The sequence below is a fragment of the Acromyrmex echinatior genome, chromosome 3 (assembly GCF_024713525.1).
Source record: "Acromyrmex echinatior isolate Ae372 chromosome 3, ASM2471352v2, whole genome shotgun sequence".
Taxonomy (NCBI): domain Eukaryota; kingdom Metazoa; phylum Arthropoda; class Insecta; order Hymenoptera; family Formicidae; genus Acromyrmex; species Acromyrmex echinatior.
Window position 1 is genome coordinate 10,481,808 of NC_141854.1, and position 22,360 is coordinate 10,504,167.

Genomic DNA, 22,360 nt, shown 5'->3' on the forward strand with positions numbered 1-22,360 from the left:
GATTCGCAATAATATACTCCGAGGATTGACGTTCGAGTAGCAAAAAAAAAATGTTACTTCCTCGTGTAATAAATAACCTTTTGCTTCAATTCTGTTGTTGGAGTATTTTTCTTCTCACACAGAAATGCTGAAAATGAAGAGAAAAGAAGCATAACTAACTCAAATGCTAAATTCTTAAGAATAAATTAAATTCAAAATAATAGATATTAATTACATATATGCCTTAATAAAACAATAAAGATATTAATTACTTATACACATGGAAAAAACGATTTTGCTGAGATATCTAAAAATTTAGCTAGATACGAGTTTGACGTTGAACTGTTAAAATAGAAAAATTCAATGCATGATGATCAATACTGTAAAAAAATTTTGACATTCTAGCAATCAACTTGAGTATTTTACATAATTATCTCTACAGTCCAATAAAATTATTTTCAAACCTTACTTAATTAAATTTTTAGATATTCAATGCGAAACCATTTTCTCCGTGTAAGAGACAAACGATACTCGAAGAGAACTTTTACATTAAAACTATCTACAGTGTTCATCGCAAAGAAATATTTACAACACGAATCTTGCTTGATAGAAATCACGTCTCTTCTACGCATGTCTCTTACGTAACATTTTTCACGAAAATTCCTTTGTAACGCTCCAAACGCGGTGCATCTTGATCGAGCGTAATCGAGGCAAATTCGAAGATAGATATTCGACGCATACATAAATCCATTAATACGCCACTTACGGGCGATCGATGTAAATTACGATGTTGGTAACGCTTAGGCGAGTTTAGACGCAAGCACGCGGACGAGCGAAGAAGCGATTTCGAATAGAAGGAGAGAATATTTATGGGCAGACCGGCTGAAATTAATTTATGCAGCCGCATAGGCTGCCACGTAATTTATTCGCGGGACTCGCGACGATCACTCACTCTCCTCGCGAGCTTTTGTGTGTAAGGAAATCCCGAGCCATTAGAAACGGGCACGAAGGGCCGCCGCGTCGATCCCTCTTCGAGCTCTCTTCCGAGTGCTGCCTGATCGAGCTCGTTGTGTTTCGCGAGCACGATTCTAAGCAAGATCGGTCAGCCGATGCCTCGCGAAAACGAAGAGCCCCACCTGGACGGGGAAGTGAGAGATCTTCATCTTAATGTCGTTTTGATAGATTGTAATCTCTGATTGATAACAGGAAGTATTTATACATGTTCACCTTTCAATACTTTCATTATTTTCTTATATGTATATGTTTCAAACAAAGTTACATGAAACGTACTTGTTAGTTGTAATTTCCTATACTCAATAATATAAAAACACACGTGTTATATTACAGTTATATTGTTGAGCGAAAAATTACAACTGTAACAGGTACGTTACGTGTAACTTTGAGTTTGCTGGGACTGATTATTGCGACGAATACCTTTTATCATATACCTCGATTGAATTGATTACGATACCCGTCTTAGATAGTCAGGAGATTCCAAGGAGATTCATCTCACACTCTAGCTGAGATAACATTTTTCACAAGTTATTTTCAGAGCTTTAAGATGCTTGTTAATATTAGATTGACGATAAATTTAATTTATGATTTATTATTTTCAGCTTTAATTTAGAACTGTTTTCAAAACCGTTCGACGCGCAGTTTGAAGTATATTTAAAAGTATTTAAATATTCATAGAAATATATTATTAGACACTAAGATCTAGCCTTGACCGCATTTGGCGCTTCTTTACTTAATTTGAGAAAATATTTACTTTTACTTTGATATATATATATATATATATATATATATATATATATATTAGGTGTTGGAATTAATTCGTAGCGTTTTTTAATGAAAGAATGTTATTTATTTCACATGAGCATTAAAAAATACATTAATGAAAGTACTTCCCATCACTTGTAAAACGCTACGAATTAATTCCAACACCTAATATAAAAACTGTTATCTTATTATTATCGTAATTATCTTTATCATGATTATTATCGGCGCACGATCTATACGGAGACTTCATTATTTTTTATAGCTCGCCTTGTAACGGGCAACATCGAGACGAAGGGAACTGTATTTATATCCTTGTCGTTAAGATTTATATCCTTGTAGTATCCTATGAGTAACATGTAGATGTTTAGATCCATGATTTTTGGATGTGTCGGCTTTCGGAATTTTTCAAAATCAAGTTTCTTGGTACATGTATGTGGTGCGTCGCGCGACGTGGTGTGCATCCTCACGACATCGCGGCCCGCGCTTCCATCATCGGGGCGAGAGATCCAGGAAGGATCCGCGCAGAGCGCGGCTGAAACAAGAGGGATCGTCTCGAGGAAGAGCCGGGGCGAGGATCTCTCGGTGAGATCTGCGGTGCACCCGCGTTATGATTTGTGGCCGTCCAGATCGTGATCCTGTCCTGGTTGGCTGGTTGGCTGGTTGGCTGGCGGAGCAAAGAGAGCACCCACGCTTTCCAGGAACCATCCGCCGCGTGGCGTTCGCGGTGTCCGGCGCGAGGAAGGGAGACCGTTAAGGTCCCCAAACGGGAGAGAGAAAGAGATCAGCCGGTCCCGATTACGCCGAGGGTGTAATGGACGGACTAATTTGTGAAATTTAAATTCCGTCCCCGCGACGTTTTGCCGCGAGGCAAGGCGAGGCGAGTTGGTGCCGAGGAGAAACGAGGGAGAGATAAAGAAGAAGACGAGATAAATCGTGACCCCTGTCTCTCTCTCTCTCTCTCTCTCTTTCTTTCTCTCTCCTCCCTCGACAACAGATCTTTCTGGAAAATCGTAGGTGGATAGGTGCTTCGCGTTGCGACGTTTCCATGGGTGGCGTAGATGTACGTGTATCGCGAAAATAATTCCCGGCGAGATTAGGATCGAGTTGATAAAGACGACTCGGGGGGCTAGATTTAATAAAATAAACAAAACTCTAAGAGACTCTCGAAATTATCAAAAATTAAAGCAAAGACTAATGAGAATTAGAGCGCGGTAGAGAATTGGAGCTCTTAATTAATTTGTGTAAAAATATTCTTTATTCAAATTACTTGTTTGAACGTTTCAAGTTTCGATTCTGCTTTGATTTATCTTTAGTAACAAATTAAAAGGTCAAACGCTGTTAGAGGACCTGGGATAATATAGCACAATACTGTTGGATATCAAAGGAGCAATGGTAACTCAATCCCTTAAGTTAAATAATATTTTGTTATTTTTACCTTCCATCTTTGTCAAAATGTCAATCCATTTCTGCGATTAATTTCGAATCAAAATAAACATCGTTCATATTAACGTATGCTCTGAGTAAATAATAAATTTAATTTTAATCGAATTTAATATATTTTCTTAAGTTGTATTTATTGTTTAAGTTGTTTTAGTCAAATTAACAACATATTTTGAATAGGAGTAATGGTGTGACTTACAGATATTATTAAAAATAAGTCAAATTGAGTCTAATATGACAGTATAAATTTAACAATGAAAGAATTTAATAAAATAATTCGCCGAAGAAGTTAAGACTGTGCTAGGAAAACTCAAAATACATAAAAAAAATCGATCTTGTTTCCTATTTATTTTACGATTGTGTAATGAAAATTAATTTAATAGTTGCACACGAGTTACGATATGTTTATTTGTTTCTTCTCTTTGCGAATATTTGTTTGATTGAATGCTTCGTAGAGTGCTATTTTGCATTGTTGAAGACGCTGCACGTTGTTTACAATTCTTCTTCACTAAAACCATATTTATTTATCTCGTCCATAATAATCATTCGTTAAAGTAAACAATTTTCATTACTCTGCAAACGTGAACGAATTCATTCATAGTCAGTTTATTTATAGAGACCTTCCTTCAAAATAGATATTCTTTCTATTATTAATTTATTTAAAAAAAAAACCATTTTTCTTTGAAAACAGAGAGATTTGAAGCGCAACGAGATAAACCGAGTGATGTATACGAAAGAAAAACATGTTGTTTACAATTCTTCACGAAGTAGACATACTTCTTTATTTGGTTAATAATTCGTTAATTAAAATATGCATTTTCATTGTACATTTTGTAAAGATGAACAAAATTCACAAACAATTGATTTATATAAAGATTCTCTTCCGAAATAGCGATGTTCCTTCTGCATTAATGATAAAACATTTTTCTCTGAAACATAAAGATGCAACGAGAGAAAATGGGCGATATGAAGAGAGAGAGAGAGAGAGACAGCGAGAGAGAGAGAGAGAGAGAGAGAGAGATGAAGATAAAAAGATAATGAGCAAGATGTCTAAGCGGTGGCGGATTAGAGGCAGCTTCTCTCGCTACACAGCGAGAGCGGGGCCTATTGTCGGGCCGCATAATACGGTTATGATTTAGTTTGGGACGTGAGGATGCGAGCGAACAAATGAACGAACGGGCCGAAGGGGCTCTGACTAGGTGGACGGAGAGAGGGCCATGGGTGTCAGATTACGCCGGGGCCCAGGCCCCGTCTGGAACATCCACACGTCCGCGTAAGGGCTCACACGCGGTGTCGGGCCCTTTAAGCATACGTGTGCGTGTACGCGCTTTGCCCTTTTTCTCTCTCTCTCTCTCTCTCTTTCTTTCCATAAAAATTGACCCTACTTTTCCTGCTTTCTTCCTCTTTCTCTTGTTCTTTTGCACTTTTCTGACGTCTTCTTGTTTGAAATATACCTTGATTGTGTAATTATCGAGAAAATCAACAAGATTCAGTCGTAAATTTGTTAATTATATTAAGATGTAAGAAGAAAATTATCAGGATAAAGTTATGAAAAAATTATCATCCTCTAATTGTTTGATGTATCTATTTATTTATATTTTTTAATGGTGTACGATGAATAATTCTGAAATTCACTGTTTTAATTTAAAAAATATTAATTATCTTGTTTAGCTACATGATTCATATTTCGCAATAAAATAAATGTAGTTACATAGTAATAACTATAAGTTTACAAGTGAAGGATACACTGATTATAAACTATTACAGGATATGAATTATTTTAAAAAAATTTTTAAATTAATTTCATTATTTACAGATACTCAAATCGAAATAACAGGACAGCAGTAACATACAGGAAACATTCTATTCTCTAGCCTTAAATATTAGATAAACGACTTTCTTAGTCGATATATTCTGAATAATTTGTAGCATGCTTAACCGAAACTCTGTCCCTCGTTGAAGCGCCAACAATCGTCCGAATATCTCGGGCTTTTGTATTACAAAAGAGGTAATCCGCCATCTTTCAGCGGTGCTCTTCTCTCTCGTGTAATTCGGACGCGGGTTCTGCGAACTCGCGAATTATGAATATGATTATCTCGGACGTGTTCGTGACGGGAAGCCCAGACCTGTCTCGGAGGGGTGTCACCTTACACCCTTTCCCGCCCTCGCATCGGGTCCTGACTTGACGCCCTGGCACTGCTCTTCGTAACCGAATCTCGCGAATAATAGGACCTCCTTCCAATCGCGAAGGTCAACGATAAATAATAGCTCTATACTATTGATTTTGCGTATACAGGAAACCTCGTGTCAAAACGCCACGTAAACTAGGATTTAAAATCGATTGTAATTATTTTTAACTCGTATATTTTGATACTATCGATAAGAATATTTGTTTTATCTAAGAAAATAATAAATATAATATGTATAAAAAAAACCGGTTTGTATTATTCGAAATTATTGAAAGGAAGTTGTTTCAGTCGCAATCCTTCATCGGTAGCCAATTCAAGAACCAGTTCCACCCTCTTATTCTCTTGCAGCAGGATGAATGCCAGCCCACTAAACATATGTCGAACATCTCGGGGCTCCCCCTCCGTACAATGACACCCCGGATTTTTGTGCTCGGGGATTGGCCAGACAATTCCTCCAATCGAGTTCACCCGTAGTTCACAACTCTTGGGGATTGACAGCTAAATCCATGGGGTAGAACCTATGGGATTAGGCAACGCGGTGACGCAAACGTAACGTCATTACGACAAATTACAATCCTCCTGTGGGATAAACGCCGAAGCCAGTTGAAATGTCGGGTGGTTAATAGGATCTTACAAAATGCGAAAATAGACACGCCGCAAACATAGGGAAGAAATATATTCTACAATGCTTTGACTGTTGATAAAATTAATGGGATTAAAGTTAAATAATATTATAATAATGTGAGTTAACAATATAATATTTTTAGAAAATCTTTCTTTTTCACCATTAATTTAAAGTATATATAATTTGTATGTTTAATTCCTATGAAATTAATTTACATGCAGTAATATCATAGAATAGTTAAACAAAATATTCTCTTCTTTTTCCTGTGAGTGTCACGTTATTTATACGACATCGTAATCTTTATGTATTTTGAATCTAAAAATATTTCTAAAGACTAAAAATCAACTATACAGTCATCAATACATATTACATAAAATAAACAAGTATTTTATAAAGTTAGTCAAGTTAAAGTATGATGCGTAAAATAACAAACATTTTCTTCTAATGTTAAAAAAACTGATCGGAAGCTTTTAATATATTCTGTACACAATAGATTCCGAAAAATTCAGCGCTAAATTCTGACGAATTAAAGTCGATAAAGTATAATGAGAAGTATATCAAGGAATATTTTGATGGTCATCGATGCTCCCATTTTTTTCTAGGGGTTTCTAAGGGTGTTAAGTGATTTAGCCTTATGGTCGACAATATGGGACACCCTCGTTCTTATCTACGATCTATATAACGCTAGGATGTCGGAATTTGATTCATAAACGTCAACGCACGACTGTTTATGCTGTTCGCACCTCCATTGTCGCCTCCCGATTTCGGGGCTCGACCTGTCGATCGTTCGGCACCCCCGGGACACAATAAATACATCCATCTCCATGGTATAATGCGCGAAAGAGCCCACAGCCGAGTGGTTCTCATATCTCCGATACGATCGGTAGTTACTTAGCACTTCCACGACGCTCGATGCTTCGATGCTTATCGAACCGGCCCTACACCCTGTATCCTGCCCCCCTCGTTGAATTTATTGCGGGCCTCTGCGGAAAAGAGGCTGGCAGCCCATCTGCATCCCTTGCTCTCGGCCGATCTACCTCTTTCGTAGCGGACCAGTTATGCTATTATATCTTCTCCGCGGTGCTCTTGCAGAAACGAATTCACTAAGAACTGGTAGTATCGCGAATGAAAGACTGAATCATTATTTTGAAGACTAAATGAATGGATAATCAATTTTAATTTTCGAAAATTTAATACTATATGCGAATGTAATAATTTTGTGATATTATATTATAATAACAGTTTTAATTAATATTATAACAACATCTTTTATATTGTTTTGATTATTTCTATTACAGTGATATGTGAAAAATTAAGTTAAAAATATCTTTTCTTTCTCCCCACTTTTTCTAAAAGATTTTGAATTATTTAAGAATAATGACATCAACTTTCAATCCAACATGAAAACATGAAAATCTTATTCTATTGCAATACCGATTTAAATCTTTGATTAAAATAATTTGGAAGATTTGTAGAACGAAAAATTTTTTCCTATCTCTGAAGTCACATCGCAGATCGAAGCCAACAACTGTGACGTACGGTTCATTCAGAAGTCAAGGAACGTTGTTCTCCTACAAGGAATTATACACGTATGCACACGCACACGACATTCACGCAGCGCGACCTGCCCCACTGAGAATCGTGTTTCAATACAGAAACCGAAAACTATATCATTACGTAGAAGCTCCGTTTCGTCGCGCGCGAGACACGCGCCGGGCGTTGCATTGTCAAGAACCGCGTGTCGTTTCAACGAGCGATTCGAGCGTTTCAATTCGCAAATTGTTTTCGTAGGGTGTAGAGAGCTATCATTTTACACTCATTTTGAAGAGGATAGGTCGCTCGGCTTTCATTAAATCCTTTTCATTTGCGGGACCGATAATATGTGGTTCCATATTCGCCACTACATTTTGTCGAACGTAATTAATACTAGCCTAATTTAAGATAATCCATCGATAATCGAATGATGGACTATTCTATTTCGATTATTTTTTGAAAAATAATGGATTCCGTGTAAACATACCGTAGTTAAAAAAATTATACCGCTTTAGGGCTCCTTCGGTGCCTCTATTTGCATGCATAAATATTTCTGTATTGAAATTTTAATCTCGCTACGCGTGATATGAATATTATATACTCTTTGTTACATTTACGGAGAAGACTTTAAAATAAAAATACATATGCATTACACAAATAAGCGGAAGTATTCTGTTAAAGTTAAGTCCTGCCTAATAATATTTTTACGTAATAAATTTCTACAATTTCCAATTTCATGCAAATTACGCATCGATTATTTGTCAAAATAAATTGACAAGCACTCTTACAATTTTTTACAGTGTCTCAAAATACTTCAAATAATTAAAATCTCTCTTCATCATTATATATCTATTAAATTGCTTGTCAATTTAATTTGTGATATTACGTATCTCAGCTTCACTATTGTATTTCGAGACTGACAAATAATAGACGCGTAGTTTGCATGAACTGGCAATTGTGAAAATTTACGTAAAAATATTATTAAGAAGACCAATTACCAAGATCTGCTTGAACCAAATATGGCTCTCTTCTTAATTTATTCTTAGATTATTCACATATAAATGATTTTCATTTAAATATACATTATTTGCAACTGAATACGTTAATTATCTTTTTTCGCCTATATATTTTCTTGGCACCAAGACTAAATTACAAATCAATTAAAATTATCAATGAAAGCCACAACAATTCTTTTATTAATCCCAAAATATTAACAAATTATTAATATTACATAGTATTCACAAGGAAGGATAATACAAACAATCTTTATGAACATTGTTAATGTAATTTGTTAATAATTCGTTAATATTTCATTAATAATCGGTCTTATTGGCTATTTTAATTATAGTTTATGGTGTTTTTTCGACATTGATAGCTAAGATTGCTATCATCAAAGAAACGTCTACCTAGATTGTAAGTTCGGAATGGATCGGTTCGGAATCATTGCTGTTAAGGAAATATGTAAGATTATAATTGGCAAATTTTAACGCGAACGCACGAAGGCCTAATTTCGCGACGCGCTTGCGACGGTCAAAGTTTGGTCACGTCGTAAACGACGTATGGTGACGGATGGAGGAAGTGAAGTCGCGCGGAGGGTTGGCGACAAGTTAAAGTATTAAGTAGCCCGTCGCTACGTCCGCTGTCAGTCTCCGCTCTAATTAATCGTAATTGACGGCCGCGCGAAGCCTCGCACATTGCTCGTAACGTATGCCGCATGCCTCCTCGTCGCAGCTGCATAATCGTTCACGGCGGCTTCTTCCATCGTCCAGCTTCTTCCGTCGTCCGCAGAAATTTGTCAACGGAACTTCAAGATCCGCGTTTGCGCGTAGTTGACACTGAAACACCGTAGATCTGAAATTAATTCATTGAACTGAATCACCCTGTATTTTCACCCTGTAATTTTTCTTCGAATTTCTCACGATACACACGTAAACATGTAAATTACTAATAATAATAATACGAAACGTACATGAATGGATCACCTATCAGAAATTTTCAAAATCCTCATCTTTGAAATAAATTCGCATGGATCAGCTTTCTGCCAAACTCGATATAAACTCCTCCGAAATTCTATACTTCAGTTTGAATCGAATCCAATCCTCTTGTCTAAAAGGGAACAAAATCCATTATTTGTCGTATTGCCATATATTTTGTCGTATTGCACATGTTAACTTGCGATGGTAATGAATAAAAAGCAATGATGAACATTATCCGTGGCACATAACTAGATAATTACGGGTGTAAAGTATCGGTTAACGACTGCGATCAAGTTCGCTAATAATATATAGTGTGCGCAAAACAAAATTAGTTAATTATAATAATAATAAAAACACATGATATCGCCCGAGGTATCATTAATTGCGATCATTGGCGACGAAGGGATCACGAGACAACTTTTGTACAAATACAATCTGATCAAAAAATTTATTAAATATCTTGAAACTAACGTGGTTCTAATATTAACACATATAAAAAATAAGAGCATAAAAAACCACAGCACAAGTTATAGTTTGTGATATTTAATTATTATTACATTAATTAAAACATTAAACGTTTCGGCCACAATCTGGCCATCTTCAGTAATTCAATAATATTCTTAAAACGCAGAGTTACATCTAGTTGACATTAAATTCAACAGTCGAGAGTTGTAATTAAATAAACATATTCTTTTATATGTGAAGATGCTTCATGTAACAGTAATGTTACACCGTCAATTGTCATATCAAAAAATTTATTGTTGTCTGATTTTATACATATAAAATTGATAAATCGCGATGAGACAGTAATCATGTGTGCAAAGACGGGACGAGAGTTGCGCAACTCGACGAGTAATTTGCATGATTAGTTCACCCATTTTTTTTCTCCTGCTTCGGCATGTCCACGCACCAGATACTGGATTCTCACGGTACGTACGCCAATTGGAGTCAACTCATCTAAATACTCGGGCTACCCGCTATTACAGACGCGTCAGAGAAGGCCCATTATGTAACCGACGTGGACGCTGCCCTGCATTCGCCAATTGGCCAAACGTCGCGAACCTTTTTCAACGAATGTCCCACTTTCGAAATATGAATGGAGACTTTGTAAAGACGAGCGCTAAAAATACCGTGGTATAGTAAATACCGTAGTTAATTGTTATTGCAGGTAAAAGATAATATAGTTGAATGTACATTTTAATTAGTAAATTCTCTTGTTTTTTTTGTTATTCTTAATATCTTATAATATATGATAGGCCTCTACCGAAAAAGTCTTCATTCGTTAAATTGTGTGTGTGTGTGTGTAAATTTTATAATAAATAAATCCTATAACAAATAAACTCGTAAGGTGGTCGTAAATGAAAATGACTGCGAGACAATTAAAAGATGTGAAAAATGTATTGTATGATAAAAAAAAGAGAGATGCGAAAATCACCAAAAGGCACATGGAAAATTTCACACGTAGAAGATTTAACACGAAGCGGTAGTATTTAAACAATTATTCTCATTATAAATCTACCTCGCTAATAGAACCATTGTCTAGGTCCGGTTAGGCACGTCTAAAAGTATAATAGCTGTTTCCTAGAGACGCACCAGTCTGAATACAGAGCGAATTAGAATAATTCGTTCCGTCTGGCTGCGTCACTATATTATATCGCGTAAGATCGTCGTCATCGTCGTTGTCTGTTAATTTCAGCTGCCTTTCACTGTAAACGTAATTTTTTACCTGAGAATAATGTCGGACAACTTGTTTTACTCTCCGAGAAAGAGGTAGTTTACATTATAAGTAATTCTACGGGAAATTGAAAATTATACGAAATGCAAATTGATATTATTCTACATTCTATAAGCTTCTGGTACATATAACGTTCACCTCAGAATTATTTTGTAGTAATCAGAATAAAATAATAATTCATATTTTACATGCAACGTATAAAGAGATTAACAAACATTGAATAAAAATATAAAAAGAACTTTCAATAGCTTCAAATTTTAATTAATAGATTAATTTTCGTAACTTCTATTCTTATTTTAATAATTTATATATACATACAAAATCATACATTAGCGCATCTCATCGTTCGTAATAAACATCATGAAATTATATAATACTTTATTATTATTAATGTATTTAATAATGTGACACCAAATGAATTTATAGATATTGACCATAATATTGAAACAATTACATCGCGAGAGTGCTGTAGTGGAGGTGCATCAACAAAACATAAATTTTCGAGGGAAGTGTCAGGTTCGGAGAGAACGAAACACTCGTCCCGACAGAAAAATTTCCATCCTCTGCTCACGCCAGAAGGAAATCATTTTTTCTACGTTAGCGCAATTTGCCATGTAAATTCGATCGTAACATGATTACATGCCTTAGCAAACTATAACCGGACTCGCCGCCGCCGCCACCGCCATCGGTCGCCGAAGCTAGACGTCGTTCCATCCTGATCGATCTTGATCGATCTTTCGATACGCATATAGATATAGATTCTATCGGAGATCGTGCCAGATGGTCTATGGAACGAGCCATTATGTGGCCATCCGAGAATCCGTAATAAAATTAGAAATTAAGAAAGAGAGAGGGATGAGGTCTACGAGCTCGACCTGAATTTTCCTGGAACTTCTCGCTCGTCTTCGTTATTATATGTACGAAATATATTCTCTAAAAATGGATAATATATAATATTCTTAGAAAATTAGCGATTACTTAAGAGAAACATAGAGATAAAAGCGCATGAATGATTTTTATTTCAATTTCATATCGTAATTAATGATATCGATATAATGTAGAAGTATATTCTATTTCTGCACAAACGTATGTATATCTGATTCAAAGGATCGTAGAATTATTTCTACAAAATCCTTTTTTTTATGTAGAATGATCTAAAATATTATAATCTAAAACAAAGAGAGCAACTCTTTAAAAATAGAAAATGAAATAAATTTCGATTAATTTTAAGGACCTCACGACACTTCGCCTTGAAACGTTTTTAAGTACAATATAATAGGCATAATTTATGAAGCACATCGCGGCCGAGTAAAAAAATTGTCCGATTACCGGTTGTCACACCACGCAAACAAAAAATGTCAGCTACGAAAGACGAGGACGAGACACCGTACACAAAGCCCTGGTGCACCCAAAATCATCGTACAGGACACATCGCGTGTACGCGTAGCTCGTGTTCGGTCACCCGTTAAGAAGGAAGCTCGAGGGGCCCGATGTCGAAGATAAGGTGGAGTACGACGGTCCTCTCCTCTTTCCCTCTTGCGCGTTCGTGGAGCCGAAATTTGGGGACCCAACGCGTGTAGAGGCCCCCTCGGTCTCACGTAATCCACGAGTACGTCGCGACGAATTTGTTCACCTGCCCAATGAGCCGTAATATACCCCCTCCCCTTACACGGGGACCCCGCTGAGGCCCTTTCGCCACGTCGTTCCACGTCACAGCGAAGAAGCCGCGAAACTGGGCCCGTGCATCAAAATGGCTACCGTCCATATCGGTGGTCATCGAGCCCCAATCGCGATCATACACAGAATTGAGGAAGACAAAAACCAAAAGAATTTAATTGGATTCTCGAGATTTAAAGTAAAATTCACCAGGGCAAGTGAGAGTAAAAGAACTGCGTGATATTTCATACGCTATAATTTAAACATATATACTATTGTATTCAATTTCTTTTTCATCAATTACGAGACAATCGGACGTTTTAGCTTAATTCGAGCCATCCTCAGCGATACCCAGACTCAATCAAAACTCTGTTAATTTGAATGACAAGTCTGTAAAAGATACAATCACAGTATACAGTGGTTAGAGTCTCTTCTAATTATCACATTTGAAGAGTAAAATTATCAATTATCAATTAGTTCTTATACTAAATGAAACGCTAAAACGAGAGATAGTGAATTAGTACAATTGAATAGTTAAAGAAGACGAAAATTAATAAATTTTAAAAAAATCACCCGCTGCAACTATATGACTGTTTAAAAGGAACATCAAAACAGAATGAAATGTCATATCACAATTATAAAATGAAACAGTCGTTATAACTCTAAGTCCAACGAAGTACAGACGAGTTATGTGTATAAATGGAAAATTGCGCGGCTCATCGTGCCGCGTGGGATCTTTTGAAACATGCAGTACAAACACGTATATTTATATGTAATTATAGAAGGTTTGCAATTAATGAGAATCGAACGAGCGCATAAACTGTACGTTGCCGCAATACTAATATAAATATTAATGATGTAATTTGTAATAAATCAGTTTTCCATAAACTGATACGATATTTATCGTTGAAAATTTACATGGCAAATATAACGGTGGGATGGTATTCCCACCCCCGCGCGCTCGCGTAGTATTTGTACTTATCGAGAATATATGCGGAGGCCACGTTAATAACCGGCAAAGAAAACATTAACAAAACGTGTATTAATTTTTGCACGCAATATGAAAACTCTGCGGACGCGGCCAATTAAGGAAACGGACAACAACACGCTTCTCAGCAAAAATACACAACGAAAATTTATTATACAATGTGTTTTCCGTCGTTTCTCGAGCTATTGTCATTCTCTATTTTTCAATATACATATATATATATATATTTATATCGTATATAAAGAGATTTATTTAAATTAATACGATTGCGATATGAATTTGTATTGAAAGAAATTTATATTTACTAGACACTAACATTTTTTAGTGCGGGATAATATTGTTAATAAGATAGTAATAACAGATCCTCCCTGTTTGTCATGCACGCATCTAGGTAATTACACAGAGTTATTTGTTACCAGTAAAATAAAAAGTGTCGAATCCAGCCCGTAAGCGCGATCGTCGGTGTGTAATTTGTCGATCGAATAATGCGATGTTAATAGAATGGTGTATTGGGGTACACCGACCCCATAAATCATTGTTAATTTGGCAGAGCCATTCAATCGCCGGTGCTGCCAGGCCTCCTCTCTCTCTCTCTCTCTCTCTCTCTCTCTCCCTTTCTCATTCTTTTCTCTCTTTTTTTCTTTTCTCGCCGGAGCGGCGATCCTTCGACTGCTCTTCTTCGTGCCGGCTCCTGTCGGTCGAACGGATCTGAAACGGCCGTAAAACGAGGACCCTTCCGATGACCGCTGGTGGATGTGGTCGTCCGCGAAATTGCCCCTCTATTTTCGTATCCTCCCGCACACGCTCCCGTTCGCCTTTTTGTTTCCTTTGCGTTTCACCGGCTGACCTTCTTCTTATAAAATTCAACCTTCTGCCCACCGATACCGCAAGTACTATCAATTAGTAAGTATAATTATCGTTTATGTTGTTTTGCAAAGGGTGCTTCCTATTTAGTAACACACTCACAAATCGACAATATCCAAGGAATACACAACCCAGATAGCATAGAGAGTGCAGTTGTTATGTCATCAATTTAGAATTCATTTTCAGACACAAAAAGAATTCTTTTTTGCTGAAAATGAAATCGAAATTGATAACATACGACTGAACTCTTTTTGATATCTGGGAAGACTATATAGGGTGGGCCATCTATTGGTACGTTTTTGAATTTCGTCGTATGGCAACACCGAACGAGCTACAGACCCGAAATTTTGACAGTTTATTAGTCATACCGTCCGCGGCACGAAACAACATGTTTTCTCTTGAAGAGCGTTTTGAAATTTTAAAAACTTATTTTCAAAGTCAGTGCTGTGTCGCCGAAACTGTACGAATTTTGAAAAGAAATATGGAGCACCGAAGGAGCTATACGCAAATTGGTGAGGAAAGTTCGTGAGAAAGGGATGTTAGTGGATGACAGAAGTGGTCCCAGAGCTCGGACAGTGCGCACACCCGAGAATATTGAGGCTGTGGCCCAAAGTGTGAGACAATTCCAGCTTTGAAAAACAATAGTCCAAAATGTCATTAATAATTGGGGTGACCGAATGGCATACTGTAAGGCCAGTAGAGGGAGCCACATGAACGAAATCGTTTTTCATTCTTGACGCGGATACTTTTAGCTTCACAACAAAAAAAAAATTAATAAAAAATATCAATGTATGCTCATTTGATCGCATTTTTAAAAACGTACCAATAGATGGCCCACCCTGTATAATAGAAAATTAAAATAACTTTATTTTGATACAACTTAACATCAATAAATAGTCAAATTGTAACAAAAAGTCATTATTTTGACTTTCATGACGTCAAAATAACATCATTTTGACTTTTTCTTGACTTGGTGTGAGTATCCTTGGGTATCGTTCTTGTCTTTGTACTCATGGAATGAAAAATACAAAGAAAAATAGAACAACGTTTATTTCGACTTGTGTCACTATGGAAAGCACTCCATGATCGCAATTAGTCATAAGCCATAAGAAGTTGACCAATTACAATTAAATATGAGAAAAATAATAAACTATGATTGTTAATTAATTTCTTAGGGCTTGCATCATTCCATCAATATATACGAATATCATTGTTTATCTCTTTTATCGAAAGATTTATAATAAATCAATTAAATTTTTTAATATTTTATCATCACACTTTACGTACCTTGTGTTTAAATTAATGAACTTGTTAAGATTATAGATTGTATATGTCTAACTGTAGCCCATAATGGTTACTAATAAACGACCTTTAGCGACCCTCGGCAATCCGATAATTTAGACAGATCTACCTGTCAAACCAAAGGAAAAATTAGGTGCTATAACAGCGCAAATTAGATGCTAGACAAGCAGCTCGGTCCCGTCCTATTCTTTCAGAAGAAAAGAGAGAAGATCTCTTCTTCTTAGGAATCTCTCGTAAATTACGCATCGCGGGACCCAATGCGAGCTTCCGCCGATCGATAAGTCAGCGGACGAGACCGACACATTCAACATTGTGCGTCGACTCGCGGTTGAACATGGTGGAAACGGTTATCCCGAATTTTTGCACCATCGACCTGCGGACGTCGAGCGACACGATTGGCGGAATCATCGCGGTACTTTCGTACTGGAAAAAGCTACGGCGGGAGAGAGGGGACGTCGATGAGGAGGATGCACGGATGGTGAACGGTGAGGGGGAGAGAAAGAGAGGGAGAGGGGAGAGAGAGAGAGAGAGAGATTCACAAATAGACAAAGACAGAGAGCGTGATAGAGAGGGGAAAAGGAGAGTACGGGCTCGTGTTTCCGGCCGGGTGAACAACAATGCCCGCAGACAAATGAGCATCCCGCCTCCATTGTTCGCCTGATCGGCACGGCGCAGCCTCTCCCCGGTTCCGCTTGCGCTACTCCGGACCTCCCTATGTCGTCGTCACGGGCCCACGTCGTCCTCCAACACCCGATTGGGGGGTCCTCGATCAACCTGATGCGGGCCAACACCGATTAAACATCGCTGCTTCGTTGAATCTCCGTCAACGGGACTCTACACTCTCTTCTTTTCCTCCCTTCATCCACCTTCTTCTCTCTTCCTTTCTCTGTCTTTTTCTGCCCCTCCCCCTCCCCCTCCCCTCCTTTCTTCTTTCTCTTCACCCGTCCAGGTTCCTCCTGTTCCTTTTATACCACCTCTCGATCGCTCTCTTACCTTTCGTGCTTTTGTCTCTGTATGTTCGCCCCCTTCATGCTTTCCTTGCCTGTTCTTCTTCCATCAGCGCGTCCATTATGCTCCAGGTGCGGCTCCATTCGCGAATGAGGAATCAGGATGAGTGACGACTCTCGTGCGACATATTAGGACTATATGAACATAGATATACTATAAGGCATAAATTATGCGACTGAACTGGCGCAAAAAGCAGGAAGGTCATCACAAGTGGCTAAGAGAATTTCAAGTTTTATTACTAATATTAAGTAACCGGAAAAATTTATTTGCTAGAGGCATATATACTTTTATAACAATTAGTTTGTTAGGGACATATATATAAGGCATTTTATAACAATTTTTTTGTGGCATAATTTATAACGCGCTCGTCTATCAATTGCATTTTAATTATTTAGCTCTGTAAGTGTTAAACATTTTTTATTTAACTGTTTTAAATATTTATTAGCTTATTACTGTATACTTACGCTAACTTACGTTATATTAACTTTATGAATGCTGAACGTTTTTTACTCTAAAATAATTTTTTAAATATTTAAAATTTTAAATATTTAAAGAGTAAAAAAGTTCAGCATATAGCTAGCATAATCGAACCACTTAAAATGCAATTAATTATTATAAAAGATATTACATAATTCATGCGTTATCAATTATTATATTATGAAATTGTTGTTATAAACGTTATCAAACGAATTTTTCCGGTTACTTAATACAAGTAAATCTTAATACTCTCTAACGTTAACTTTATATCTACAACTTTGATACAAGAGGACATTTCTTCATGTTGTTTTTAATTTCCACGTTTATCCTTTGTATTCTTTTCACATTCCTGTTTTCTCCTTTCATTATAACAATTTTTAAATTAGTGTAAATTATGTGATTTTATGAGTATCATATTTCTCTCTTATTTTCCTATATTTCCTTCCAAACGAAATAATATCTTGCTAAGATCGCCTGCGAGTCATGCAATATTGGCGTAGTGTTCCAATAACTTCAAACTTGATTAACTGCGAGATTCTCGACGTTATATTTGGATATAACGTCTCATATGATTCCACGTATAGGAATCATCGAGAATTAGATTTGTCCGTTGTGTATGTAACTCGCTAACGACGGCTAAGCACATGTCCCATTTAGCCCGCGTAAATAATTGCTCCAGAAACCGACGATGTGCCAATTCCAGTCTTCCGTTATAATTTATATCCTATATATCCAAGAGTATATTATGTTATTTACACGAGCTTTGGTGATAAGGACTATTTCGGGGGATCGTCTCGACCGAAATAGTTATCGGATCACTTTTATAAGATTACAGATACACATGTGTGTGTGTGTGTGTGTGTGTGTGTGTGTGTGTGTGTATGTGCGTGCGGACATAAGGGCGCGGTTTCGATGGCTGATTTCCGGCGTGGTCCTCGATCGAAAAACTTACGAGACAATGGACCGTTCGTTCCACGGGAGACAAATGGTCCGCGCGTAATGGCACGAGCAAGAAAAAAAAGGAGAACGTAAGATCGAAGCGAAACGGAAGTCCCCTGCGACGCACAAACGATCGCCTGTGATTATTGTCCGTGGAAGATAATGCTGACGCAGTTGATAACTATAACTTGATCGAACTTGACTGGACTTCCGGCTTTGCTCCGAAGGGTAGTTACAATGTGCTTCTATCTAATTTTCAAATGTAACGAAAATGTAACAAAATGATAATCATTAACCGCGTTCAGAAGAATGTTTATTTTACAACTGTTGGAACTTTCTTTGCTCTGTTTAAATTGTACTTTTAGATCTAAAGAAATAGGATCTAAATTTCTATCTCAGCGAAGAAAGCTTCCAATAGTTGCAAAATAAATATTCTAAAACGCAGCCATTGCTGCTTCTTATAAAACATATGTATATAGATATCGAGCGATATATTTGCATGAAACTAAATAAATTTTTGCCACCTATGTTCGATGCCAATTATAATTATATAACTCGCACGCGTATGAATTACGTAATAAATAAAATAAAATAAAGTAGAATATTATACTTTTATAGGTGAACATTGTTATTGGAGTTTTTCAACAGCGATTCAATCGTAAAATCAGAAAAGATATTATATTTTATTTAACAATTTTATAATATCAATATATATACGTTGGGTTTTTTCTGTAATATCATTTTAAAAACAGCACTGAGATGTGACAACTTGAAAAATCTAGTAGTTGAATTAGCTTCTTTGAGAACTTATCGAGCAAATTCGATTTAAATCAATGTCCTTAAAATTCAAAAAAAGACGGATTGCCTCTCAATCGTAGAATACCTGAAGGAAATCGAGCGATATTCTTGATTGGCGCAAAGTATCCCGCTTGTACAAACGGCTAACAATAAGAAGACGATGTCGTCGGCCCAGGAGACCAGATGTCGCGTAAGGATTCAGAATCCGCCGGTCCATTCATGGATAGCTCCCGTGGCGGCGCACCTTGCTCAAAACAACGTCGACCTCCTGGACTAAGGAAATCCGATACACCACCGCGGTACCTCTCGGGATGTGCGCTACCCTACTCATCCATATTCCGGCCCGTTCCAATTCCATTAAACGACCGGCAACCTCCGTCGAAAGCTGGCCCTCGTGTGGCATTATAAACGCTGTAATTCTCCTGCCATCGATTACGTCGATTGGTATCGCTGTCTTCGACGGCAGTTCAAAAGCGCGCGGTCGGTGCGATCATTGTGTCACCAAAGCATTTTTTTATACGTCTGTTATATCATCCACATATTATTGACTCAAATTTCTTAAATTTCAGCTCTTTTACACGCTTTCTCTAAGACAACGTGTTTAGCTGAGAGCATTTTTGTTTCCTTTTTCCCTCTTTCATATAAATAAGAAACTAATAAATATAAAATTAATAAAAAAGAGACACTTATTGTTTATCAATATCAATCATTGTAATCAATATCAATACCAATACTAATAATGAAAAATTTTTTTAATGTGTAACATACTAGAGAAAAAAAATGGTTACAGTTATCATAATTTAATTCTACAATTTATATAATCACTTTCAGTGTCAACTATATTTTTTATATAAATTTAGAACTATAAATGTAATTATTATTATTAACATTGTAAGCAGTAATAATTATAAAAAGAGACCTTCTATTGGTAATTATTTTATGCAATTATAGTAATAATACTGTTTCTCTTAATGCGGAATTATATAAATTTATCGAGCTCTCTTTGAATCAACATATTTTAGTAACAGTGCACTCTTCTCCGTCTTGCCGAGCTGAATGTTATTATTACTTTATTTATATACATATATAATATAAAATAAAACATTCCTAGAGAGATAAAAAATTGATTTACTATTTTCATAAATAAACATGCAATTTGTTAAATTAATAAATTTGAACTTTTAGAAATCGATTGGAAACGTTGCGGTTCGCGAATTGAAAAAAGACCGCCCTAAAGTATCAGTCACTCAAATTAGATCATTTTTTTGTTTTTACACTGGAGTTGCAATTTGATTTGTCGACAGCACAAAACACTTCGCGCTGAGTAAGGATCAAGTCGCGGTTTTTCTGACGCTGCTCGAAGGCTTTTATGTCAGCGTTCAATTCTTCATATGGCTGTGTCACCGTGTCGGCCAGATCTTCGCATCTATGATTATCGGGAAAAGTACTGATTTATCTAACGTTCTATCGACTCGTTCTGCTAACCATACTGGAATTTTGTTTTATGAACAAAACTGCAGAGTCCACATCTGTAACCAGCTGCGAGAGCGGTTTTATCTAGACCGAGTTGTTGGAAGACTTGTAATCCTTTGCGCCAAATATTCTTCTCCTTCATAAGTTCCTCCACGCTTGATACCGACGATTCCGTTTTCGATGGCGATTTACGCTCCAATATTCCTTTGCATCAAAGTATTATCTCAATCAAATTCTCGATATTGATTACTTTTATAGAATTTTATTTTTTATGTAATTTAATAAAAATAAAATTAATTCTATGCAGTGTTTTAAAATGCTTATTAGTATCATTGTTAAATTGATGATCAATTATTATGTCTTATACAGCATAGAATATCATTCCAGCAACATTGCAGCAATGTTGCTACAAACTTCTGTGCTGTGTACAACTTAAGTGATTTTATGTGCCATGGTTTTTGGGACATAAAAGTATGAATTTTTAATTTAATTTGTGATATTATTCTAACTTATTCTTTTTTTATTATGTTACAACATTATTATACACAATAAACATGCTGATAATATAATTAATACTATATTATAATATTAACAAACATATCTTATAAGAAGTGTAAGATTTCGTAGTAAAATGAAAGAAAAATATTCATAGCGAATTGATAACATAAATTCATATTTTTCGTTACCTTTTTGCGGTTGCAAACAATTCTGAGCATCCAGAAACTTCCAGAATGCCTTCACTTTCTCCTGCTGACTTATGCTGTTCTCTCTAATAAACGAAAATTCCATGTCAGTTTCCTCATCGCTCGAACTCATTTTGAAAGCGTGTTAACTAGTCCACCATACTAGTCTTTTGACATCACTTTCCATCACTTCCGCTTTGGACATGATGCGGGCCTCTAGTGAAATCAAATATCGAACTAGTTACAATCGCTGTTCAGTCGATAAAGACGATTTCGTTATTCTAATCAAATCCCACTGCAGATAATGCATATTCCTACTTCAAGACTGTCAAAAAGTATATGTATAAAATTTAATATAATAATATTACACACACACATATATATATATATATATTCATATAATAGCTTTTGCTCTTTAGCAATAATTATATAACATTTTAGAAATAAATATAGATATTAATTAAACTAACATTATTAAAATGATAAACTATATATTAACAAGATCAATTTATTAAACGATTTAATAAATAATTCTTACAATTAACTCCTCATTTTTTGTTACTATATAATGTATATCTTTATTTATATACATTATTATTATTAAACTGTATTATCGATCAAAGTTACACGCGTCAAGAAATGATATCAAATTAAAAAAAAAATTTCAATAATGATAAATCGGGACACAAAATATTCTAAAGACGTCGCATAGGTAATTTTCTATTTCGTGGGATGCGTTCAAAATTTCAAAATGTCCCTTACAATGCACGAAACGTACGTAATCATAATTAGTCATAACGAATTCTCTGAGAATTGGGAATTGGATGACGGATGATGTCATTGCCCCGAAGTACCACTGAGGGGCGCAGCGCTGCTTGCGTGTGGCCAGTTAGACGCTCAAGATGGCCGTCACGTA

At 36.2% G+C, this 22,360-nt stretch overlaps 1 protein-coding gene across 1 annotated transcript; it reads right to left on the reverse strand.

The window, feature by feature from the left end:
* Nucleotides 1-20,398: 20,398 nt before the first annotated feature.
* On the reverse strand, nt 20,399-22,358 carry LOC105153304 (uncharacterized). The gene is made up of 3 exons (XM_011068065.2): nt 21,448-22,358; nt 20,779-20,965; nt 20,399-20,714 (listed from the first exon to the last, which is right to left on the reverse strand). The coding sequence occupies exons 1-3, from the start codon at nt 21,575-21,577 to the stop codon at nt 20,546-20,548; spliced, it is 486 nt and encodes a 161-aa protein (XP_011066367.2). The 5' UTR covers nt 21,578-22,358; the 3' UTR covers nt 20,399-20,545.
* Nucleotides 22,359-22,360: the final 2 nt, after the last annotated feature.